This window comes from Haemaphysalis longicornis, unplaced genomic scaffold (assembly GCF_048455015.1).
Source record: "Haemaphysalis longicornis isolate Haplotype H1 unplaced genomic scaffold, Haemaphysalis longicornis Haplotype H1 scaffold_8, whole genome shotgun sequence".
Lineage (NCBI taxonomy): Eukaryota > Metazoa > Arthropoda > Arachnida > Ixodida > Ixodidae > Haemaphysalis > Haemaphysalis longicornis.
This window is the reverse complement of record NW_027526445.1, coordinates 118,811,476-118,832,617: the sequence shown is the minus strand read 5'-3', so window position 1 is coordinate 118,832,617 and position 21,142 is coordinate 118,811,476. Positions and strand designations below refer to the sequence as shown.

Below are 21,142 nucleotides of genomic sequence, written 5' to 3'. Positions count from 1 at the left end.
CCCGCCAATTCAGTTGGGAAACAGCGCCTCCTACATAAAGGCAAGCAACAGAGTGTTCTATGTCGCCGCCTGGTGCGTTCAGTGCGAAGTACGGCGTGTAATGGTTTGCACAGTTCCTGTCGCCCGTACGGGCGGCTGACGGACGGATGACGGTGCGGAGGCAAGGTTCTCACAACTGTTTGTGTTTCAGCTTTCCGATATCGGAGATATCACCCAACAGCGATCACGTAGGACCCACGACGTGTGCGCGATGAGACGTCAGATGGTTTACCAGACAAGCTATGTGATTGTGAAACGAAGTTTCCCGGCCGTCGCTACGACCTGGAATCGGTAGGACGCTGTCAACGGGAACGGATAAATAATACAAAGGGGGCTGTTCGCTGAACGAGCCGCTTGGAAGCTGCACCTCAGTCATGCATTGTCTGGCGCTCTCCGCTTTTCTGCTGGCGTCTGTGAGGTGAGTTGGAGGTGGCGATTATTTCTTTTCGCCTTCTGCGAGGTCAGTGTGCCCGTTGAACAGCTGATCGTGACGCAACAAGGACGAATTGTTGCTTGTTTTTGCCCTGGGCCGCAGCGTCTTTTTCTGCGCGCTGCGGGTGAGGGCGTAACGTCAAGTGAACTAAAACGAAGACGAAAGAGCGGACACCATGGACTCAACAAACACAACTTGCAGTTTGCAGTTTTTAAGACGAACATGGGTGCGGTGCAGTTGATCAGTCTTGCGCGCGATGTCTTGCCTAGGATTATGTGCGCATTACTGTAGCCGCAGCATATCTGCATGCTGAAATAAGCGCGCAGCTGTTCGAGCAACGAGCTGCTGCAAAAACTAGAGAGAGGGGTGGGGGAGAGAAGTTGCGGTTGTCAGTATGGAAACCAGATAGCGAGCGTTTTCTTGTCCCTTTTTCTTTGGGGAGGAAGAGGGGGTGGCGTTCAACGCGCATTCAGTGAGGTGCAGGCAGTTTATTTTATTTTTATTTATATTTTGGTTTTATAAAAGCAGCCGCACTGGTACTCATGTGATCATGCAGTCGCAACACGTCGCATTTCGCAAGATTTTGAAACCCGATTTTTTTTTTTTTTTTGAAATATATTTTGCCAGGCAACTTTTGCAAACGCCTTAATCGCGGCTACATTCTGTTGTACGAAGTGTCCAGGTGTTTTGGTTGTTTGCTGAAAGGTGAAGTCTTTTCCCTGCGCGACTTCAAACTTCAGACATCAGCGTTGCAAGTAATGCGCATGCATCCCTGTTCGACAAAACAGCTGCATCAGGCCAAATTATATTTATTTATTGCAGGGGCAAACGCAGCACATAAATTGATACCAAAAGTGAGCTGGGAACAGCTCCTTGGGATGTGCACGCGCGTTGAACACCCTCACCCCTCAAACACGTGCACAAAAAGAACCACTTAAAACATTGAACTTAATTTCGGAAGCAACTCCGCAGCACACTTTTTTTTTATTCTTAGAAGCTGCAACCAAAAATTATCTTTCATTGATGTGTTGCTCTCGGCATACAGGATATACAGTCGATCCCGCATATATCGAACCCAGATACATCAAATTTTTGCATTTATCGAACAGTCCAAACATCCCCTTGGAAATCCTATGCAAAAGAAAATATTTGTATATATCGAACTCTTTTGCGATCCCCTTGGAGTTCGATATATCCGGGATCGACTGTATGCAGATTTAAATCCGAGCTTGACTAAAATCTACACGAGAAATCCCGTTTATTGTACATTCTGCTTTCTCCTTCATGCTTGTGTTGAATCGTATAGATTTTTTCACTGGTTGCAAATAGGCACGTGGGATTCTAAGCGCTTTCGATGTCGAAACATCTTTACTCCTGACTACATTTTTCTTTCTTTCTTTCTTTCTCTTCATGGGTGACAAACGCGCAGTTGTTCTGGCTCGAGCAATTCACAATGGCAGTACAAAGAACAGCTCTTCATGGATGAGTTCGGACACAGACGTTTAAAACGTGCTTTCCCTCGCTCTTTGCACAGTGTTTTTGTTTTAAACACTTCTGTGCCTCAAGCTCCTGTCAACTTTGGTTTGATTGAAGCAGTATAGTTTGCCTTATTTTTAGTTTGTGCTTCAGCTAGAGTCGTGGTAAATTCCACTGACGGATTGGCTGCTAGTTTTCTCATTTGTTTATATTTTACTGATCGTCTCGCATCATATTACTCCGCTGTGGAGCAATCCACCTTGCTCTGATGAAAAACCTCGTATTTAGCGAAAACCACGTGTGTTCTCTGACTTGTTTCAGCTGCAATCACTTCGTGGCTGATTTTGTTGGTCTCAGGAGAAGTCAGTTACTACCCCAGATCACCGTATTTGCATGATTCTAACTAGCACATTTTTTTTTTTTTTTTTTCTGTTTTGCTAAAAATAGGCTTCACATTTGTGTGCGCATTACAGTATGAAGCAAAACTGAAATCAGTTTCAAAGTATCCTGTGGAATCGCCATGGACACAAACTCCTCTCAAAATCCACCTCAGTCCCATCTAAAACAATTTGTAAACATCACGCGAGTAAATTTTGGCATACCCATTTCTCGATGGGCGTACCGTATACGTATTTCTGAATAATTTTTTTCAGCTTGAATATATATTTTGAGATTTTAAGGAGTAAACTTACCTGCACATTAGAATCATGCAAATGTGGTAGGCAGCGCATATAAAATTTCCCGTTAACTACTGCAGCTTCACTACACAGTGAAGTACCGTTAACAAAGAACGCAGCCTGTTTTCAACAAGCATTATGTTGAAGTTGGCACGACGTCTTAATTAGAAGTGACGTGAAAAAAATTTTGTTTTGTTCAGAAAGTGCTGGGCAACACAAACTGCAAAGTTTAATTACGCGTGGTTACACTTTTAAGGCACATTCACACAACAGGGGAGACAAATAAAACTCGGAATGCAGCCACGCAGTCAGTAAGGGCACGCTTCCACAAAAATACAACCCACACTTTTTATTTCATACAAGCTGTTTGTTTGTGTGCTCCAAGCATACAACTTGCCGACATTGAAGCATGCTCGTATGAGAGTTATTGATTTTATACTTACTGCTACAAAGATAATGAAGGGCAGCCTACCGCTGTTCCTGAGGAAGAAAGTGTATGACAGCTGCATCTTACCAGTACTCACCTACGGAGCAGAAACTTGGAGGCTCACTGAGAGGGTTCAACTTAAATTGAGGACGACTCGGCGAGCAATGGAACAGATGATGATAGGTGCAACATTAAGGGACAAGTATAGAGCGGAATGGGTCAGAGAACAAATGTGTGGTAAGGACATATTAGCAGAAATTAAGAAGAAATGGACGTGGGCAGGGCATGTAATGCGAAGGCAAGATAACCGTTGGTCATTAAGGGTAACAGAGTTGATCCCTAGAGAAGGCAAGGGTGGCAGGGGGCGGCAGAAAGTTAGGTGGGCAGATGAGATCAGGAAGTTTGCATGGATAAATTGGTCACAGTTAGCACAGGAACGGGGTAATTGGAGATTAATGGGAGAGGCCTTTGACCTGCAGTGGGTGTAGATACGCTGCTACTGATGACTACGAAAAAAAAAGCTATAGAACCAATTTCTTAAGAAAGAACAAGCAAACGTCAACACTTTCAGGTGGTTTTAATTCCCCACTCAACCCCTTCGCATGGAATTAAACTCCTAGATAAACCCTAGGAGTGCACTGCATTGGAAACGTTCTGGTCATTCCCCTAGACACACCTAGACTTGTGAGAAACAGACGTGTCTATGGCAGTTTGCAACAGTATATTGAAGTTCTGATTGCAAGGAAATAGTTGTACTGAATGCATTCCGCGTCCACTGTGCAGTGGGCCCCTGACGTCCGCCCAGAAAGAGCCGACGGTCACGTACTTCATGTTCAGCCAGCAGTGGAGCACAGGATACTGCAGCACGGCACACAGCAAGGTCAGTCCGACACGGAATTTTTCAGCAACACGCTGTATAGGAGACACTTCGCGCAGAAAACGAGTGACGGTAATCGTACATAGGTACGTACCGTATTTGCACGATTCTAACTCACCCCTGATTGTAGCGCACAGATAAGTTTACCCATGAAAATTAAAAAAAAAAAAAAATAATTTGTCGCCTATTCTACCGCACAGCTGTAAAAGACATGACTGTGTACCTTGCAGAAGACACTTTTATTTGGCGCACGCAATTTTCGCAGCAGAAATTTCTCGTGCTTCATAAACTTGCTTATCCAGCTCTTGCTGGCATTACGACTAAAGCAGGGAGGGAACATGGATGGCCGATTGTAGTTCGAGCCCAGTTGTAACCCGCACGCATATTTTAAGGCTACTTTTGGCAGAAAAAAAAGTGCGCATTAGAATCGTGCAATTATGGTGGTGCCAGCCGTAGTCCATGAGTGCCCCACAGCAGACGTGAGGCTTTGCTAAAGGAAAAAAAAAAAAAAAAAGAGAAGAGTAGTACTTAATTACGCCACTAATTACCTTGACTTCTGCGCACTTAGTGAAGATACAATCTACCTTGTTGTAGATCGTAAAAGCCTGCCGCTGTATGAAATCTCTTTGACCGATTCGCACATGTTATCTAATCTCGTTGGCTGTTGTCGTTTCCTTTTCTATCGCAGTGCATCAAAGAAAATGAACGCAATTTCTGGACAATACATGGACTTTGGTAAGCAGCGGCCGTATTGTTCAGCCGATAATGGGCTGTTGCTCAGAGCATGCAGTTGATATTGATACGCTGGAGAGTTGGATCGCAGCCGCAGTTTTTTCATAGATGGCAGGCTTTCGTTTGACAGAAACCGATCCAACAAAATTGTTGCTTAATTAGATAGATTTGGTGTTTTTTTTTATGGTACTTCTCTGCAAATTGCACTTCTGATTAATGGAACTTCTGATAAAGAAAGCAGCACACCCTGGCTGTGTACAAATATAATTGTATCGAATTACACTGTTAAAAAGTTGGGCTTTTCAACATATATTGTAACATTTCTTGTTTACTGAGTGTAATTGTTACACACGCTAAAAAAGCTTCCCCAGTTTGATGTACACTGCTTCGAAGTATTGACAAAAGATGAAATTTCTGAATTTTTATCATTTCCTGCTTGCCTTCAGTAGCTCTAGCAAAAAATAAAAAATCAAAGATCCTTTTCTAGGTCCATTGATCTGCTTTAAATGATAGAATCCTCAGCATTGCATGATTTGCAACCCCCAGGTTTGCGCTAGAGATACGACCTAAATGTTTTTCTTGTTGTTAGGCCTTCTTCTGACAACCCGACCCCTCCCGAATTCTGCAACCGAACACTTCGTTACAATGCCACAGCTCTCGAGGTAAACGAGTTCATGTCACGAATAGAACAGCCACGTTTTTTAAGCCGAGAGCAAATCACTTCATGCTGGTGCAATTTTCCTCCACGTATTTTCAGCCACTGGTGCCGCAGCTGGACGAATACTGGGCCTCCTTGACGAGCACCAACAACAACATATTTTGGTGAGTGCACGTATCATGCAACACGAATACATAATGTGTGGTCTGGTAAGCCGATGCATAGAAGGACTACACAGACAACGAGAATTTCAAAGGTACAGTTAAGTATGGTCAACCTTCCTGGGACAACCCATTTTGGTGGCTAAACAAAGTTTCAGAGATTGGAAAGAGTTTATTTGACAGCTAGATACGCTTTTGTAAAGTGCATTGAATTTTTTTTTTTTTTTTTTTTTTTGCATTGTAGGGTTTTTAAAGGGTCCTTGAAGAGAAAATACAACTTTGTTTGACTTTAAAAGGTTACGCTTCAGTACCTCTCTCAGCTCCATTCCGGCCACGAAAGACGTTTTTTAACCGATAAAAATGCAAGAAATACAAAAGAACTTTCAAATTTCACGCCACAGTGACGTGTTATCGGCGCGAGTGATGTCATACAGGCCAGCACTAAAAACATAATTTTCAGTGGGTTAGGTGCACGTTAGCATTCGAGTGATTCGATTAAACGGAACTGGCGGCCCCACTACAATCGTCCAGTCAAGTGTCCTGGCGATTGATTAGTTCGGCTGCCGTCAATCGCCCAAACAAGATTGTGTGACGTCATATAAAAGTTGCCGGAAACTGGCTAGCGAGTCGCCAGAGCTCCACACGTTTTCTTTAATATCTCCGTTATTTTTTGGAAGTTTGCGATGAAATCGGTATCATTTTTATCGGGACAAAGCAGCCTTTCTAATGAACCAATCTTGTATTTTGTCTTGATGGCCCCTTTAAAGATCAAAACTTTACCATCCTTTCGTGAAGAAAGTTGAGAGAAGCACGAAGGCTTTTTCACGTAAAAACTGCGTTAAAAGTGCGTCGAAGCCTTCGCCAGCCAGAAGTGCATCCAACCTTCACTGAAAGCGCGCCCAATCAGTCATCATACCTTCAAAGGCCCAAATTGCAAACAAAGAATGGACCCATGCGACGATTTCTTGCACACTAAGTAAGTGCATCTACAAACAACCTAAATGTACACCGATACGTGGTTTATGGGATGAAGGTACACTGTTGCGTTCCTTCTTTACGGTCGATGCATGTACTATTGTCATATTTAGGACTGTACCTTTTTCGCGATTCTCAAGCGACCCTTTCGACACAATGGAAGCCCGGTTTCATGCATGCGCTGTGTGTCGAGAGGTCTCATCAGAGCTCTTCGGTCAACCAACTGGTCTATGGGGAAATGCATTAGTTTTTTTTTTTTTTTTTTTTTTTTTGCAGTTTTCTGATGGAATGCCACTGGTCTCACTAAGAAAGCTTCATTCTAAAAAGTACTATCAGGTGAAACGTTGCATCTGGTTTTGACTAAAAAATTAAAAGCCAGCTGCTGCATGACGGTTGGCTCTTGAAGGCACTAAACAGAGCAAAACAGTGGGGCTGAGTGATGCGAAGTTTGGCACCCCTGGTGTATTAGTGAGTGGTGCCCTTCATTTTTATTTATTCTGCTTTGTTACTTTGAGTTCCTGCTCATGTTGCTCTCAGCACCACCTTTTACGTCTCTTTGCAGTTTGCTCTCCACTTTCAGCGGTATTTAATTTAGTAGGGCAGTTATAGCATTGTGCGTCATACCTTTTAAGCTTGTAGAGGTTTCTTCTCTTCCTGGGGTGACCTCATCAACATACTGGGTCAATGCTTAGCCTTGGTGAACTCACCGCGTTGCAGCCATGGTTGGGCTTCATAGACGTGTTTTGTAAGTGCGGTGTTTGGGGCGAAATTAGGCACTCCAAACTGAGCGAGCACATCACGAATGGCATGGCATGGCACCTAAAGTTGGTCTGGAGGGTGTTTTTCAGGAATGTTTTGTTAAAGCTCTGAAAGCGTTATCTCGTCATTATCAACCACGCATGACCAGTGACCAAACATCTTCAAAGTTTGCGGCTTTTCGACCGAGTCACCAAAGCAGCTCCCGCGTTTTGTTTGTCTTGTTTCGGTGAAATCGCGGTGGAAGCGAGTTGGCTTGGACGTAATGCTGTGACACGCTTGTTTTGTTTTTCCCTCGTTTTCCTCTCTGTTCAGGAAGCACGAATGGCAGAAGCACGGCACGTGCGCCACAGTGGTGCCGGCACTCGACGGCCTCGTGAACTTCTTCAACACAACGCTCCACATGTACTTAAAGTACAACTTCACAGAGTAAGCTTTCCCGCACTCGTTTGGGGAACAGGAATTCCACCCTAAACGCTCGTCTAAACTGAGCTCGGCAGCATATAAAAAGTGCAGATTCGACCAGACGTTGTTCTGTATGCATGGTGTTACACTCAATGCATTGGGGACATACGTGCCTGTCTCGTAGTTGCCTCTCTCGGAACTGTCCTCATATTTATGCTAGAACATAGAAGGGGATTGAGGCGCAGGTTGTACCTCCATGGTAGATTGCGTTAAAAATGTTGCAAATGCGTTTTCAGTGGCCTCTGGTCAAATAAGAAGCATGTGGCCAATACACGACTCTCAGCACTTAAATGTATGCTTATCTTGCTACGTGATGATGCAAGCTTAAATACACGCATAACTAACCAGCTAAAATATGTGCCCCTACAAGTTTCAGTCGCCATTAAAAGCATTTAAATGTAAGTAGAATGGCAGCCGTGCTGGTCCCTCCATGATGCCATACGAATGTTTAGAATTATAAGAAATACTTTCCCATTATTTCCCACATTATATTCCCACATTTCCCACATTATATTCCCATTATTTCCCACAAGAATATATTTCCCACATTACACGTCTCTGTCATGCTCATTGGTGAACCAGCGGAAAAAAACTTGGTGCCTGAAAAAATACTCGATCCGAGGATATTGTTAAGTGTACGCATTAAAAGTAAGCAGTGGTAAACTGTAAAACTACGTGGAAAGCTAAGCCGAGAACTCACTGGGAAGGCCTCCCTGATAGAAACATATCTAAGGCAGAAGTGATAAACACATCAACTAGGACCGTATCAGCCGTGCAACGACCGCAAAGGATTTGTTTTTAATTTCACGTTGTACAGAGAAGTGCTAACTCAGTCGTATGGAAGCTGCTCATAAAGGGTGACTTGATGTTGTTCCTTGACCCTGCGCACCTTGTGATCTGTTTCAGGTACCTTCGGAACAGCGGTGTGGTGCCAAGTTCTCAAAGCACCTACAAGGTAAGACAACATTTGGCACTGACACAGCTGCTGCACATACTGCGTGACGGTCACACTAACGCAAGTTCATCTTTTCAGCTGGAAGATATCAAGGAAGCCTTACATGACGATGTCAAAGGAGCGGCCAATTTTGTCTGCTACTCAAGCAAGGTCAGCACTCAATGCATCTTCACAGTGTGGTCTGATTGGGGCTTTCAAAGCATACCACAAAGAAAAAAAGTTCTTCAATGCAAGAAGAGTTGCACTGGCTGAAACAACTAAACACAAAGAGCTTAAAAAAGGGGACGTTACTTGATTTGGGAAAAAAGGGTCTTTTTTTTTTTTTGCCAAAGCAAGAAATATTGACACTTTGCTAACAGCTTGCTGAGCTCTTGACCGCCATCTGCAACAGATTTTTGTGGAGTGTACGTCCTCTAGCTCATATGAAAGCCAGCATTCTATATACTGGGGTAACTGCGAGGGATTTCTAAATATTAAATAAGCAGGCAGAAATAATTTTTAATTTTGCACTAAAATTTCTGAAATCTCAAACGTAGCGCCATGTAGTGTCTAAACGGGACACTACCTTACGTGTCCGAACAACTCCGTCAGTTTCAACGCTGATTTAAAAACCGCATGAAGGAATAAGAAAGGTTGCACGTCATTGTTGTTTCAGCCGGGGACAAGCTTTTAAACACCTTTTTTAACCTCGAGTGCACTTAAAAGTGTGTTGCCGCCATAGAGATAATATACTCTAGAGGGAAAGCGCGCCGCTGAGCCAATGCATTGGAACCGTACGACACACGGTGGCAGACATGATACAACGATTTGAAGGTTTCCAGCTGAGTTTTTGCTTACTAAAAACGGCGAAAGCGATGGGTTGTAATCTGGCAACGTGCTACTGTGGCATTTCCGCGTCCGGCTAGCAAAGCATGCCGGGATTAATTGTAACATGGCGGACCGCTGGCCAGGCGGATTTTGTGTAGGCGGCGTCGACAGCATCAACAGCATTGCGTAGTTTATCTCCTGTGGGTAGGTAACCGACGTGTTTTCGGTTTAGCGTACGTGTGACTCATATGTACTGAGACTATTTGAGCAAGATGTGGCAACGCTCAAACAACACTTGCGCGCAAGCTCGAATGCGACTGATCGCATGCGCGAGGACGCCAAGGAGTCTGCTGATCCGTACTGGGCGCACAGAAAAATGAATCTCCGTATGATCTCCGTGCATGTTTGCGCTGTGCCGCTTTTTTTGCCATTCTGTGACATTTTGCGAGTCGCTCAATGCTTTTCAAACAACGTGAAGTGAACTGTCGCTTTAGCTCAATGTAAAACCTTTATTTACACACACACACAAAAAAAAAAAAACATCGCATGGGCCAACGCTGGTATTGCCGGTGAGTCGCGGCGAAGCACAGGATCGAAAGAGCGCGGTCGATCGCAGGCCAACAGACTGGAAGAATGCATGCCAAGGGAGTATGCGGAATACAGTCCGCGGCGTGTCCCGTTTTCCTTTCTGTCTGTATTCGTCAAGTTCTAGCTGCTTTCCACCACTTCAAAGGGAAAGCTTGCGGGACTGAATGCGAGTATTGAATGGGCAGTAATTTACCGCACAGAGCGCGTGAGAAGACAACACTGACTTGTTGATTTATTGTGACTGATTAAAAAAGAAACCGCATTTTGTTACCTATTTTTTCGTTCTACCTTCACGAGCGATTGCGCGAAAGTTCGAAGCACGAAGGGCTGTAAGAAGTTCCATTAATAAAACAACTGGAACCGAGCGATTATAAAAGCTCTTTTTATTTCTCTTCGAACGGGAACCATCGCTGGCTGCCACTCCGTAGCCTGTAGTGAACTTGCGGTAGTCAAGGTCAAATCGGAATCGCTGTTCTGGCGTCAGTTCAGGGCCAATAGATAAGGTGCTTAACGTGAAGAAAGGAATGACGGCTTCGCAAGCGCCCGGGGAGGCAGTTGCTCAGCGCGTGCATCCGAGTTGTATAACTTGTATACGTTTTGCACGCACGCAGATCTGAGCCGGAGACTGCACACACACACTGCGCAAGTCAGGCGCCAGGGCCTCGCCACCTCCTAGCACACTTAAAAAAATCGAAACCAAAACTGAAGTACGAACTTACTCTTTCTCCACTAATTAGAGCTTAATTACACTAAACAGTTTTTATGAAGCTAGTTTTAATTACTGAGGCAATTATTTGTAACTATTTTGCTTCAGTTCTTTGTTTTAGTTAAATAATTACGGCAGAAGTTTTTAGAAGGCTGAATACAATTGATCTGGCAACCATGAGAATTGTATCATGTCAGCGCCCACGATTCGTACGGTCTCGGAGCTCGCTTTACCCCCCTGGTTGCCGCACGGCTGACTGTTCTGGTTGCCAGCGTTCCTTTTGGCGGGATACACGTGGCTGGCAGATCCAACAAATCTGATTTCAAAAGTTATAGGGCACTATTACCACCAAAGCTGTTTCGAGTTAAGGTGCTTTAAGTGATGCCCTTTCGTTTGGGACAGAGAAAATATACTCGACAAAAATCGATTGTCTGTCCCTACTTACCTGATCATGTTCGTATGGGGCTTACTAATTCATGACCTACGGTTTTAAAAGCATCGTGTACCGATACAAAAAGTTTCACAGATACATAAAAATGTTCTTAACGGCCTAGTTTCTTCTTGTAGAAATGTATCACTTCTCTACTAAAATAAAAAAAAAATCAGCGAGAAATGCATTTAGGTTTATCCAGTTTTCACTTGGTGGCGCTAGCTTACAAGCAAGTGTTTTCTTTTTTTATTATTTCAGTACAAAAGTGACATATCTCTATCTCTAAAGTAAGCAAACTAAGCTGTTGTGAACGTTGATATGTATTTGTAAAGCTTTTCGTATTGGTGCCTGATGGTTTTTAAGTGTATTGGCCTTCATTTCCAAGTGGAGGCCTTAAGTGGAGGCCTTCATTTCCAAAAATTTTACTGTAGGTCCCACAGGGGGTGAGTGGATCGTGCAAGGGAAGGAAATGGAAAATGGCTGACAGCCGTAAACAACAGGATCATGCGTTGTCAGAGTCAGTGACACTGCGTGAATCAGCTCCGGGAGTGTAATATTGACACTGCCGCGTGTAAAGCGAGCTTGCTTTGTTGTTCCATCACTCTTTCGCTGGCTGGCGTGGCTGCTGAACATTCGAGACTGGCTGTCGCAATATGAGAAGGAAAGAAAAAAAACGCATAAATGTTCTTTCAGTTGGTTGCTGCTCTAGCATTGGAATTGTAGCGCTTACCGTATTTTTGCGCGTATAACCCGCACCAAAACTGAAAATTTCAGGGGTGAAGTATAGGTGCGGATTATATGCGAGGTATTTCCTTTGGCGCAGCTTCACCACAATGCGTGTTGAGTCGTGATGCCCCTACAGCAGTACTAGTGACTAAGCCTCTGTTATCCCATTGACAGTGCTTATTTTGCACCCACAGCTCCACAATATACTAACATGAAAAAAATCTATGCGGCAAGTCATCTAGTTACATAGTCAGATAGGCAAGTTCTTTTGCATAAACAAATGTGTAATGTTGCTTGAGTAGTAGCTTTAGTCCATCGTTTTACGTATAAAATATGCGGGCAATACGCAGGGATATTTTTTTTTTCTTCATGCAAGTACTTACAGGAGCGCGGTCTTACATGCGCACCAGAGAAATCGGCCCTCCTTACCCTTCAACAACGCACAAAGGACAGAAGAATCTCCCCAGTACCAGACCCTAAACTCCATATTCAAAACTTTCCCATTCCAACTGTTACCCACTTGCGCATACTCGGACTCACCATCCCACAGGACGGATCGGGCTCCCATACAATCCTACAACTTCAACGCACCATGACTCAGATAACCCAATTATTTCGCCGTATCACGCACAAACGGACCGGACTGAAATAACCAGACCTCATCCAACTCATTCAAGCCGTGCTTATCAGCCGTGTTACGTACGGTACGCCTTGCCTGTCCCTCAAGCCAGCCGAACGGCGAAAGCTAAATATTCTTATCCGACAAACATACAAGACGGCCCTCGGACTTCCTACATGCACATCGAATGCCAAGCTGTTGCAACTGGGCTTACACAACACCTGGGAAGAGCTCTGTGAGGCGCAATGCACTTCACAACTCCAACGGCTCCAACTCACTAATGCTGGACGTGTGACCCTAGTGCGCCTTGGATATCCACCGCCTCCGGTCTCCAGATGCAGAATACGTGTTCCACTGTCTATACGGAAACACATCCGCGTTACCCTAATTCCTAGAAATATGCATCCTACTCATCACATTGGAAGACGAAGGGCCCGCGCCAACTATCTTCAGGCACAATTTCAAAATCAAAAGGAGGTGCTCTACACAGGTGCCTCTCCCTACGTCACCAAAAACGCCTATGCGATTTCAGTTGTAAATAATACACTTCAGACCGTAGCCACAGTCACTGTCCTCACCACGGACACCGCCATTGCAGAGGAAGCAGCAATAGCCGTGGCAGCCACCACAACACAGAGCGACTACGTTACGATACTGACCGATTCTCAAGAGGCTTGCCGCAACTTTCTGCGAGGCACTCTCTCCCCAGCAACCCTCAATATTCTCAAAACCAAAACTCACCTACCTGACCTCTGCATTATCTGGGCACCAAGTCATTCAGGCGTAGTCGGCAATGAAGCGGCGCATACCGCGACTCGAGAAGCAGTACACCGGGCCATTGCGGACAGCCACAACCCTATGCCAACCACCCCCACTAACTATACGCCCCAACCCCTGCTAACATACAATGACATCCTCTCTCACTACCGACTATCCCGCCAACAGTTTCCTCCCCCACATAAGCAACTGACCAAAGAGGAAGGAGTTATACTTCGCCAGCTCCAAACTAACACCTTTCCCCACAACACGCTCTGGCACAAAATATTCCCCACCCAATTCTCCCCTCAGTGCATCTTCTGCCCCACATCAGGAACACTATACCACGTAGTGTGGGAATGCCCGAACATCCCAGACCTCCCTCCCAATCCCAACCCTACCCCTTCACAGTGGGCGGCGGCGCTGACCAGCTCTGACCCCTGCTCCCAGCTTCGGCTGGTGAATAGGGCCCGGAAGGCCGGCTACAGCCAGGGAGTCCTGGACTGGGGACACCCCTTACTGGTCCGGAGTGACTGCACTCAACAGATGGGACAAATAAAGTTTTTTCCTCCTCCTCCTCCTCGTTGACAGAAAGTGGGGGTGCGGGTTATACGCGCGAAAATACGGTAACCTTGCATATGGTTTTATTTGATGTGAAGTTGACGTACAAGTGTTTTCATTAGGCTGTGCGTTAATAAAAATTCCGAAAAACTGTCCGTTTTATCTAATTTTGTCTAGGTGGGATTTCCCATTCTTTGTGAATCATTGTTCCTGCTCCTTTACACATGAGCTTTGTCTACAAGTCGTCACGGTGAATTGATCTACCGTGGTTCTACCAGCAGTAAACTCTTTCGCTTTTCTGCGCATAAGTTGTCTACACAGAACTCGGCTTCTATAAAAAGTCACTGAATGGCTTTTCTTTTGTTTGTTTGCTAGAAATGTTAGCACGCAGTTTGCGTTTCGAAGTGTATGTTCATAACCCATTCTCAAGGTTAAGCGTATCTCAACTATGTCATTGTCATTTTTTTTTTCAAAAAGAAATTAATGCTTTTTTTCTCTATCGTTGTATCGAAGTACGCCAAGGCATGTTTAAATCAAACATTGCCGATGCAACGTAACTGTGTCCGCCGTCTTTGCGCTTAATCTGACGAAAATTCACCGTTACATCTCTACAACATGTAGTTCTAGTGATCAAGGGTTACAGTTACTGTAGTTTCGCACGTATAACCCACCCTTGCATAAAACCCGCACCCCCACTTTCCATTGACAGATAAAAATATATTTCCACGTATTGCCCACATATTTTATACGTAAAAGGATGGACCAAAGCTACTGCTGAAGCAACATTACACATTTGTTTATGAAAAAGAGCTTACCTAGGTGACTACAAAACTCGATGACCTGCCACATACATTTTTGTAGGTTCGTATATTGTAGAGCTGTGTGTGCAAAATAAGCACTGTCAATGGGGTAATAGTGGCTTAGTCGCTATTACTCTTGTAGGGGCATCACAGCCCAACACCCATTGCAGTGAAGCTGCTCAAAAGGAACTACCTCGCATATAATCCGCACCTCTATTTCACCCCGATATTTTTTGCATTTTTTGTGCGGGTTACGAACGCACTTTTTGTGCAGTCACAACAATGAGAAAACTTGCGCAATGTTCTCAAAGCGAAGTTGTTTGTACCGAACGTAGCAAGTTAACACACTGCAATTACCGCTACATTTTGCCAAAGTGCCTTCAGAAGATGAAAATAGACAGAAAATAAAACGTTCTGCACTTGCAATGCATTGCCGTATAGGTGGCCATCAAAGCAGAGTACAACCTTGGTCACTTTGAAAGAACTAGCGTGTGGTGACTTAGTGAACTCCATTCCGGCCACGAATGATGTGATGTAATACGGGCTGGCTGTAAAAACATTTTTTTTTTTCAGCGAGTTAACTGCACGGTAGCATTCAAGTGATACGATCAGATGAAACTAGAGGTTGGCGGCCACCGATTGCACGAACAAGATGCTGTGACATTGTAGAGAAACTGCCGGAAAGTGACTGAGGAGTCGTCACTGCTTCAGTATTTTCCTCAATATCTCGCTTACTTGTTTGAGGTTTGCAAACAAAACTGGTATCAGAGTTGCCGTGACAAAGCAGTCCCTTTGATGAAACAAACTTGTGTTTCGTCTTTGTGGCCGCCTTAACGACGGCCGTGTTTTTTTATCGCAGAATTACTCGGCGCCCGTCCTGGCCGAGATCCGCATCTGTCTCAGCCGGGAGCTGCAGCCGATCGACTGCAAGCCAAAACACTCTGGCTGCGGGAAAGGCGAAGTCTATTACCTGCCTTTTGGGACGGACGACGCCGTCTTGCAGACGTCTCCCTTCTCCTGGCTGCTGCACTGCGCTTGGCTCTTTGCCATCAGCGTCGTGCCAATGCCCGTGCGCCGGCTAATCTGAAGCCGTGCGTGCCGCAACGCTCCCATTCGACGCACGTGCGATTGTGTCGTCTCAGACGTTTCGGGAACACGCACTTCCGTGGAGTATCTCAATGCGCACCAGTTGTGAAACTCCCCGTGTATCGAAAAGGGATCTGCGTTTGGCCCCTTTGTGCTGGGGCAAACAAGGGCAACTATGGGGCAAGTTGACGACTAGCCCACCATCTGTCGATGGTAAGTCGAAGCAGTACTCCAGGGCTTGCAGCTGCTACCGTAAGTTATAAAAGAAAAATGGCAGCATCTCCACTCCGAGGATGATGGCGAGGGTGCGGAGTGCGGGGACTCGAAATGACATCCGATTTGCGCCCCGACCGTCATTCGATTTGAGCCATGAGTTGCACCTTGATTATTCCCTAAGTGAAAGGGCAACTCATGGCTCAAATCGAATTTCGCTTGATTTTCGCTTGATGGTGGTGTGCGCACGGATGGGCACGGACGGACATTGGGAGGTCCTAAGGGTATACTCCGCACCGTTACAGGCGAGGTAGTAAGCCGTTTGACTCTCGGGTACTACCTCACGGTCGTAGCCCAGTGGGTAAGACGACTGACACTAACTCTGTCTGGCCTACCAGACACAGGCTCGAATCCTGCCGGTGCCTGTGTGATTCTTTGCGATTGTAAATGTTATGCACACGGACGCGGACGGACATTGTGCGGTCCTAAGGTGCTCCGCACCTTAAAACCGTGGGAACATAAGAAAAAAGTATCTAATTTAGTGTTTCCTAATCAGAAAAGCAAGCTTTATGCAGCAAGTTCTGTTATTAAAGGTTTAGCAAATTTCAGTTTTGTTCTCCCCTGGATGCTGTGCCAATGTACTTTCCCGGTCAGCTTCAACGAAGCAGAGGTGCCCGCACGGCCCAGGTTCCGAAGTGCAGTTTCGCGACTGGTGTGTATTGAAGAACTCTAGCACTTCCCAACGTCTTAGGCCTAACGAGATGTCGCCGTGACCGCAATGCTCGCACATTTTTTTACGAATAACTTGAACGTGTACACGTAAATGAACTTTTAGTACTGATGGAATCTTCTACGTGAAACAAGCTGTAACTATATGCAATGTGTGGCTCATCGTAATGTCGTGGCTCATCGTAATGTCGCAGAGACTTACAGGGCATACTCGCTTCTTAACCTGCCAGGCCTGATTGCATCCTAATATTTTTACGTGTCAAGACTAAACGCGTTATGCAAGAATTAACTTTTAATACCAAAATAGGCTGTGTGGTTTGCACAGCTGTGATTCAACATGACGCTTGTGTAATCGTGTCTTCCTAGGAATAGATTTAAGAACACTCCGTTAACAAATCCTTAGGCCTAATTTTTTTGCCGTATTTTTGAGAGAAGAGCCAGGCCTATTGAATTGAGTTTTGAATTGAGCAATGGAGTTTTTCAGGTGGTGTGTGCTGCATTGATCCAGTGCAACACCTTGAATTGCGTCGTCGTGAAAACCTTTTTGACAATTTTTTCGCCGTAACTTTTTTAAGGAGTGTCAGGCCTAAACTTGCGCACGTAACTGAACTTGTATTAATTGAGTTTTCCACATAGTACATACCACAGTAATTAATACCCATGATGTGTGTCCGATCACATCACTGCAAAAATATTTCGGGAACACTCACTTCCCAGCCTCACAGGCCTTAATTTGTTCTTTTAGCCTTTTGTAATGAAAGTCGGGCCAACACACATTCACATGAGTCCACAGTTTAATGATGGAATTTTTCACTTGGTGCGTTGCAAAAAAATGTGGCATGCTACGAGAAAAATGTGGCGAGCTACAATTTACACGTGTTAGGCCTAGCGTTATCTGCACCTTGCAGTGAAACACTAGGAAGCTGCGCTTCACTCGTTCAAATATTTTCTGAGCATGCCAGAAACTGGCTTTTAGAACTAAAGAACCCTGCCAGCAATAATTATAGATGCAAACTTTGGTTTGTTATTGCGAAGCCACCTTGGGAAGGCTTTATGTAACTCTTCACAAAGTTGTCTTACACTTGCACGTCTGGAATCCACGTAAATCGCTGATGCTGTTCCAGTCCCACCAAACCTAATTGTCACGTAGGTGAAATCGCCGGATACCGTAAGGAAGTGAACAGTGTGTATCTGGCATGCAATGTTACGAGTACCCATGCCACGTTCAGCCCAGATCTGGGATCTGAAATGAAAGATTTTTTGAGTTTGTTATCTTCTGGCAGTTTTTTCTGATTTCAGAAGTCTGCCACGTTCAGTCAGATTGCCAACACATTGGGTTTAACTACAGCAAGATTCACTACAATGTTGAATGCATTTACATTCAACTATTACGTCCTGCCACCGGCCAGTATTTTTGAAAACCTTAGGCCTAACATTTGAGGCCTTGTCTTTTAAGCCTAATGGTCGTAACACTTCATATGCAAACAGTATAGAAATGCACAACCAGTGAAAATAGCCTTGTCTGACACTAGTTACAACGATTGCAGGGAAGTGTCGTAATCACTGTGTTGCCTTGCTGTTTCAATGTCTAAGCTAAATAGAAGTAGCATATACTGACTGTTTGAGTCGGAAGAGAGCTTCCTAATTGTTTGTGCCAGAATGACTTCGCTTTTGTGACGCCATAGACGATAGAATGAAATGAATGTGTGATAGGAGATTGGCGATTGGTGGCATATATTTTTGTTTTTTGCTTCACTGACTGCCTCTGACGTTTACGCGAGTGTGAAGGGCTATCAGTGTTGAGACTAGTTTGTCAGTGAGCAGAGGTGTGCCGTCCCTTGCATCCCCAACATGTGCGTAGTAACAAGTGTTTGTCATTCCTCTAGAAGCAGGAAATACCGAGGTGTGTTGGAGTGCTACCGGTGTGATCCTGGAACAAGCTTCTCGGGTTCTAGTGCTCGATGGAGTTTTCACGATCGAAACCAATTTTGACGTTGTTGATCTTGTTTTTATTTTGTTGTTACTTGTTTTTAGTAGTCACGGTATTTTACCTTGTTTTTGTTTGGTTTTGCGTTATTTTTACGGAGCTACTCAGTTTCGTTCCTTTTCAGTCCAGTGAATTTTGGCCGATGTAACCTTTGCATTGGCATGTGGTGGAATTTTATAGCTTCATGTCAAGGAAGGTGCGTTTTACCTTTTTATAGTGATTGACAAGCCTATGCACTTTTCAAGAGTTTATACACAAATATTTTTGTGTTCGTTTGGTTTTGCTTTTTTTTTTAACGGAGCTCTTCAGTTTTATCCCATTTCAGTTCAGTGCAAGGCTGTCTTGTAATGAATTTTAGGTGGCATAATCTTTGGGCCGGCATGCGACAGAATTTTCTATCGTTGTGTCGAGAATTGTGGGTTTTGCACTTTTACCGGGATTGTAAAGACTATGCACTTTTCAACAGTTTATACACACTCACACACAATATTTTTATGCAATACAGTAAAACCTTGTTTTTTCAGAAGCCGGAACAACTCTGAACTATGTCACTGACGTAGATGAATGTCCTCTTAACCATAATATTTACTGCGGTATGTACATGCCTGTTATTTGTTTTTTCTGAAATTTGGTCAGAGGTAACAAAGGTTGGTTGGAAAACAAGGTTCCGGGTTTTTTTGCTCGAGCAAAGTGCGGGTAAAATGCAAATCGTACTGGGCGACGTTTTGCTGGCTAAGAACTCAAACAAAAATAGCGCATCAAGTGTAGCGAGGCTTGCCAAATGTGGGCCAAAGATGGTTGTCTGCAAATCTTCGAACCGTTCAGAGAGCATTGAAAACTGTGTTGACGATGCTGTCCACGCAAAAGTGCAAGCAATTATTTTCCTAACGCAAAGCATTTTTACGCATACCAAGGTGGGTTAATTTGTCACTAAGGTATGATGTGGCTGCTATGGCTGTTCGAAGAATGCAAGAATGAACGTCTGCTGTCAGTACGGCATGACAGTGTGAACTGAAAAATGAAAACATGCTGCCAACAGAGTCGGAACCCCAGCATTGCCACAACGGATGCGTCGGCCACAACCGACATGTCTTGCACACATTTTGTTCCTCTCCTGGCAAAATATTTTTGCCTCGCAGGGTTAACAGATGTGTCTGCCTGTGTTAGAAACCCGCAGTTGCATGAAAAGCATTTTTGCTCACGTTTTGACAGCTTTCCGTGGTGGGTATCTGCCTTCTGTGGTCATTTGAAGGAAATAATTTTCTAAAAACGCAATGCAGCAGCTGTTGCAGGAATTAAACCCAGGCCCTATGCATAACGCGCAGCCGTCGCGGGTGGCAGTCAGGTGCCGATCTGTTTTCACACAAATTACTGGTACGAGTAAAACATCCTGAAGGAATGCATTAGCTGGTACAAAGCTGAGCGGAAGAAGAAAGAAAATACAAATGAATACTTTGTGCCAAAGTGTCAGTACAGTAGAGTGCAAATTCAGAGCAAAAAGGAAATAATTTTTGAATAAGTTGTAAACACTGTCATGATTTTGAATAATTACTTTAAATTATGTGAACATAAGGTGCAATGTTTGGCAACATTCAGAGCCAAATTACTGCGTTCTGTTACTTATAATGCTGTGTAGTTACCCTTATCAACAGTACCTTAATAATACCAATTAATCATTTAGTTAGCATTAGTGACGAGGGAAGAATGCGTCCACTCACTGTAACATCTTTGCACACGAACGATTGATTGATTATGGGATTTAACACGCCGACACTACACAGGCGATGAGGCGCGCCATAGTGGAGGGCTCCTATGGGTTAATTTTGGCCACCTAAGGGGGATCTTTAGCGTGTACCAAAATCTCGGACACGCAGGTGTTTTCGCCTCCATCAGAAAAGCAGCTGCCGCGGCAGGAAATTGAACCCACGTCCTTGGGTTCAGCACACAAATCTAGATCGCTAGGCTTTGCTGAAGCTGCGTTCAATAATAAAATGTTCCCTCCACGCACAGTTAATGCCAGTGCATGTGCCCCCCCGCCATGCATATAAATGCTTCGCGTTTCGTCAATGAATGAAACCATGTTCACTCTAGTTTTTCTTTTGGCACATTTTTGGAAGCAGTGCAGACACGATTCTAAAAGTCCCACAAGATTTAAACTGACAAGGTTTTACTGTGTATAAATGGGGCTCTGTTCATCTTTACATGCAAGTGTGTCAATGTGTGCCGAAGGTCTCTGCCGTTATGTGATCGTCTAAGTACACAGCTCGCACGGCTGTCAACTTTTGTACACTCTAGAGAGGTTCGAATAAACGGCGTGCTGTATTTAACGAGTGTCTCGGGTGTTTTATAGTATTTTCACATCACCACCATGGTTATATCACCCTCAGACTTATCCAAAACATAACACCAGAACTAAAACTGTGGAGAACCTTTTTGTTCTTTTTTTATACCAAAGGGGGACAAAACAATCTAACAGCTTCCTTGCACAGAATACTGTAGACCT

The 21,142-nt window shown here is 44.4% G+C and overlaps 1 protein-coding gene across 1 annotated transcript; it reads left to right on the top strand.

The window, feature by feature from the left end:
* The first annotated feature begins 67 nt into the window (after positions 1-67).
* Positions 68-20,966, top strand: LOC144149204 (ribonuclease Oy-like). The gene is made up of 9 exons (XM_077680735.1): positions 68-457; positions 3,836-3,932; positions 4,618-4,664; positions 5,251-5,323; positions 5,419-5,483; positions 7,527-7,640; positions 8,583-8,631; positions 8,710-8,781; positions 15,484-20,966. Exons 1-9 carry the CDS (start codon positions 414-416, stop codon positions 15,709-15,711), a joined length of 789 nt encoding a protein of 262 aa, XP_077536861.1. The 5' UTR covers positions 68-413; the 3' UTR covers positions 15,712-20,966.
* The last annotated feature ends 176 nt before the right edge of the window (positions 20,967-21,142 follow it).